At 33.9% G+C, this 5,329-nt stretch overlaps 1 protein-coding gene and 1 long non-coding RNA gene across 4 annotated transcripts in view; one reads left to right on the forward strand and one right to left on the reverse strand.

The window, feature by feature from the left end:
• Window positions 1-2,394, reverse strand: part of LOC108741188 (ataxin-2 homolog) — a 29,590-nt gene extending 27,196 nt beyond the window's left edge. For 2 of the 3 annotated variants that reach the window (XM_018475880.1, XM_018475879.1), the window contains exons 1-2: window positions 2,288-2,394; window positions 1,314-1,450 (exon numbers count right to left, since the gene is read on the reverse strand). In XM_018475880.1, coding sequence (XP_018331382.1) covers window positions 1,314-1,438 — 125 coding nt within the window. In that variant the 5' untranslated portion in view covers window positions 1,439-1,450; window positions 2,288-2,394. The remainder of the gene's footprint in view (window positions 1-1,313; window positions 1,451-2,287) is intronic. The other variant, XM_018475884.1, reaches the window with a different exon arrangement.
• Window positions 1-5,243, forward strand: part of LOC112905109 — an 18,282-nt gene extending 13,039 nt beyond the window's left edge. The window contains exon 3 of the long non-coding RNA XR_003231564.1: window positions 5,186-5,243. This is a non-coding gene — a long non-coding RNA (uncharacterized LOC112905109). The remainder of the gene's footprint in view (window positions 1-5,185) is intronic.
• Window positions 5,244-5,329: the final 86 nt, after the last annotated feature.

A 5,329-nucleotide genomic window follows, 5' to 3' on the forward strand; every position in this document is an offset into this window, starting at 1 on the left:
CTTTATATCCCTACTACTCCTTCCATCCTCACTTATCTGACTTCCTAGGTATCTAAAATCAGTCACTTCTTCTAATTTTTCGTCTCCTATCTTTATATTCGCTCTTTCCCTACTTTTTCTTCCCTTGCATACCAGTATTTTAGTTTTAATTTTATTTATTTTCGTACAGTACTGATCTGTCAGTACCGCTTTCATTTTATTTAAAGCTATGGGTACCATTAATCAATAAAAAAAATACTGTTACCAAAGTATAGAAAGATTAGTTTTAGGTTGTCGTCGATGATTTTTGGGCGACGTGAGCGAAGCCCCTGGTAAACCCTAGTATTTCCATATTTTTCGTATAAATATTTTTGAGACGACTACTAAGTATGTTGGTCAACTTGCACGTAACTTCCGTCCCCTATTAAAATTTATATTCTAGATACGTGGTGTAAAAAATGCTTGAAAACTCCATTTAAAATTAAAGAATTTTAATTACTTAATTACGTTAGATGAAAATGGGAAATACAAATGAGAGGGAATTTGTAAATGTATAAAAAGATGAAATAGCAGCTGATAGGTATTTCTCCAAGCATGTGGTAGTTTGCTTACTTTCGAAAAATGTAAACATTGTATTCTTAGAAATGTAAGTGTCTGCAGTATAACGTTCAGCAATAATTTAAGATCGCATAAATAAACGCAGTCAGACTTTTCCGAAAAATCTGCTCTTTTCGTTATTTATTGGCCAGGCTGCAGTGCAACGTAACCATAATCATGCAATCTTTAAGTGCCTGTCTTGCACCCTACTATTCGCGCAGTTTCAATTCCTTTTACTTAGGTATTTTATTGTACAAGCGGGATTACCCTAGCTTCGCTCAGGAAAAATTAGTTATCACTCGGGAACGTTCTGGAACTTTCTAGAAAATTATAAAACAATTTCGAATCCTGCAGATATAGGTCATTTAAGAAAAGTGTGGCATTCTACAACCTTTTGACCAGACGTCAGTTATGCATTTACATCATGACTGACTATCTATACATATGGAGTCCTTTGGGGCGATAGTAACCCCCATATTTTAGAAAGCAACCCTTGCAGCTGAAACCCGAAACTTTTTTCATATTACTTTTTATTGTATCAATGATTATAGAATATATAACAAAACAATCCGAAATTTCCCTATATTTTCGAAGGTTTTTACGTTATGCCTTAGGGTTTCGCTAGCACGAGTGGCGATTTCCGATAAAATGGTTTAAAGTTTTGTTTTATTTTTTGAATTAACTTAATTACGAACAAAATTTGCATAGTTGGTGACATTCGTTCACTAGACACTTACCCAACAGCCCCGTTAGTGAGTAGCTGGGTTTCTCTTTCAATAACTTCCCGTATATTCGAGTCCGAATATAAATTGATCGGAGAATTAAATTGTTTGTTAACTAGTTTTGGATATTGTTGAGCCATCCAATCCTATTTCTGCAACAATGAAGTAACCTCAGTACAATTAAGCAAATCGCTTGCTATTAAAACATATCGAACAAATTATGCTAATACTTCTTTATATTAAACAACTGTTAATTGTACAATACTTATAGTATTTTTAGTACTATTTCTCAAGCTCAATTAAATGGCAGTATTTTATGATTTTTTTTTTCATAAAGATGGCAGTTATCAAATAAATTTTACAGAGAAATAAGTAAGCAAATTGTTTATTGTAACAAATTTTGTTAAATTTGCATTATTCTTGAGCGACAATATATGATTAAAAATTCGTTTAATCGCTAAATTTTTTTTTTAAGAAAAATAAAAACTGAAAAAAGTATAGTAAGACAGGATTAAAATATGGATAGTAATAACGACGTTTTAATTTTAAATAATTGACTGAAAAAGTACAAAAAACATTTTTTCGGCTATCAATTAACTTTGTCAAACTTTACATACTTAGATCGAATATATTTCTGAAAGTTTTTTCTTCAACACAAAATTTGTTTTTCTTTTTAAAGAGAGAGTAATATTTTCGCTATTACTGTTTTGATTTCGAATAAAGCGGAGTTCCAACCCATTGTACCGTGTAATATTATGGGATATTAAAATTGCTTAAAGCGACCATTCATTTGTTTAAAGCGGAAGCGATAGGCAAATAGAATGGCGTTGGTAATAAAAGTAGGTACATAGTATATTATGTGTGTAGTTGTTGTAAAAATTAAAATGCGTGCTCCACATAGCGAAACCGATAAAATTTACTCGCGTATAATAACAAACAGCAAATATATAAAAAGCGAATAAGAAGCATCAATAAATTCGATAACGAACCTTGTACAAGAAAGCAGAATTCGTCACTTTATCGGTTAATCGTTTAGTATAGAACTGGGAGTTACGATTTTAGAATAAGGCGCGTATGGTTTATTTTGGTAAAGGAGGGGGCATCATCAACAATCCATGTTGTTTGTAATAGGAAACTCCTTAACGTCCGTCGAATCGCCTTTCCCATGCATTTACAAATCCTTATTCATGTTCGATAACTTATGGAAAATAGTTTGGAAAAAAATGATATTAAGGCCAATATCGGTTGGCAGTTGTCTGTCAGATAGTGTGCTTGGAACAGTAGGTTACTATTACACAGAAAAAATTCATCTTCCTTTATGAAATACAATAAAATTGAGGGAACCGCGCCTGTGGGTGTTACCTAGCAGCAAGTTATTTTAAGAAGGCTGGCATACCGCGATCATATAACTCGAAAATATTTGTCACTGGGCAAGTTTACGTGTGAATCATAAATCTAGAAGGCCTGAGGAATTTTTTGTCGCGACCTAATAAACAGCCAAATAACAAGACATTATTAAATAACAAACGTCTGCGAAAATTCTTTGATTGTACCCCTATTTCCGAATACAGATTAAAATTCCTGCGAATAGTAACTTTCAGCATTTTTTATTGCCAGAAGTTATGCTAATGTCTGTACAAAAGGAAGTCATTCAATTTGTTGGTGCCAAATTCAACTACCTCCGGATTCTTCAGGGGTGAGAAAGATGAGACTAACGAAATTTGCTTAACTGATGCAAGCAAACAGCAGAAAAACTTGGACCAGAACAGACGGACCTAGAATCGAGCCGATGTTCTCCAGAAGCAATGGTCTGAATCTCTAGATCATGTCATTCCATGTCCAACTGAAGGGTGTTCAATCTGTTAAATTCTCAATGACTTCCTGTATTCGATGCCCAATTGAGTTATTCCCGTAAAGGGGCCGTTAGTAACTGCCTGTGATCAACTGCTAAAAATGTTCATCTTCAAGACATTTATTTCCACGAATAAGTCTATATACCAAGAAAGTAGGAAATACAGTTTTCTTAACAATTGTACTTTAATCTTCTTTTCTACATACTTTCAACCAACATTAATAATTCACACAACTTATCAAATATAAAGGTAGGAGACGAAAAATTAGAAGAAGTGACTGATTTTAGATAACTAGGAAGTCATAAGTTAGTCAGTCATAAGTCAGAAGTCATAAGTGAGGAAGGAAGGAGTAGTAGGGATATAAAGCAGAGGATAGCGCAGGGTCGAGTAGTCTTCAATAAAAAGAAATCACTTTTATGCTCGCGAACGGTTAATTTAGAAATTCGAAAAAATTTGTTAATGGTTTATGTTTGGAGCACAGCGCTGTAGGGATGCGAAACATGGACAGTGGGTGCGTCGGAAAAGAAAAGGTTAGATGCGTTCGAAATGTGGTGTTACAGGTGAATGATGAAGATACCGTGGATAGAGACAGTTAGAAATGAAGAGGTATTAGAAAGAATAGGAGAACACAGGACTCTATTAAAATCAATGAGTAATAGGCGAGATAGGTTGATAGGACACCTTCTCAGGCTTGAAGGACTAGTTAGAGACATATTAGAGGCAGCAACGGAAGTTACGAGGGGTAGAGGTAGACCTAGGTTAGATTACTGTTCGCAAATAGTTAAGGATATGGGTTGTTCTAGTTTTAGGGAAATGCAAAGATTAGCTCAGGATAGGAAAGAGTGGAGGTTCGTGTCCAACCAGTCTTAGGACTGACGACCTTATGATGATGATAACTTATCGAGTATACATGTGTGCTGCTCTATTTGATAACCGTTGTAGTGCAGCCATTTTGAGCTCATCGTTACCCGTCCACATTGAAACTTAAGGTCTGATCGCATTGTATTTCACTGAAAAAAAATTGATCACCCTCCGTATAGTCCCAATCTGGCGCCCATTTACATATTGCTGCATTAAATGAAATACTAGAAGCTGTTTGTGAGATACGATTAGTGCCTTGATGTTGGTGTAAGTTATGAAGAAAAATATATTAAGATGCAAGCTTTCACCTAAAAATAAAATTGTTTATTCTTTTTGAAAACACTGTACTACTGCTCGGTAACTATTGCTATATTAGCATTTCATTGGAGGAAAATCCAACAGGAAAAAGAGAAAGGAACGTCTCCCAGCAAAAGGCAAATATATAACTTTCGTCTCCACTAGCAAACCGCTTAAATTGGAAAAGGTTAAGAAGGTTGATGTGGTTTTACAAGTAAATCGACATAAATGCTTAAAATGGTCCCGAATGAAACCCTCCGGACTCCTTTGTCTGAATAAATAATCAAGGCTTCCTCGGATGGTGTATATAAATTATACATTCGGAGTTTTCTCGTATTTGTATATCAGAGAAAGATGTTCAAAAACAAATACCAAAGGCAACGAGAACGAGAACACTGAATACATAACCGAGAAATAAATGAAATTTTCATTCGTCGTTTCAATAAAAGATAAAACGTGCTCATGCTGAAAATATTATCATATGTTTTACTGAATATGTTGTAATCAACAATCAAATCGCTGGCGAATGTTTTGGGGTAGTGTTAAAGTTGAAATCAAGGATTAAACGTTTAGGAGAGCATATCTAGCAAACTATTAATGAAAGCGCAAAAATTCTTTCACCGCCAGTTGCACCGAACCCTCCTTAATGAAATAGACTTAATTTTGAAAGAAAATAAATTTCAAAATTTGTAAAAATTTGCATTTGATGACACACACGCAAAGAGGCGACTAAAAGGAACTATAATATTAAACAGTATTATCGATAATAATATCGGTATCCATATAGAATTAATTGTCCCTTACTCAATCTTGTTCTATTTTCTATAATTATACAAGAGAATGTAACAATGTAGCAATGATTTCCTTTTGTTTCAGAGCAATACCATGGAATGGATTACCTATTTTATCTTTTAAATGCGGTTCAGTTCTATGGTAAGCCTTAATTTTTGTTTTATAAGTGTATTTTTATAATATAATTATATTTTTTTCTGTTTTATAACATTTTGCAATTAAAAAAAT

Source organism: Agrilus planipennis, unplaced genomic scaffold (assembly GCF_000699045.2).
Source record: "Agrilus planipennis isolate EAB-ADULT unplaced genomic scaffold, Apla_2.0 scaffold256, whole genome shotgun sequence".
NCBI lineage: Eukaryota > Metazoa > Arthropoda > Insecta > Coleoptera > Buprestidae > Agrilus > Agrilus planipennis.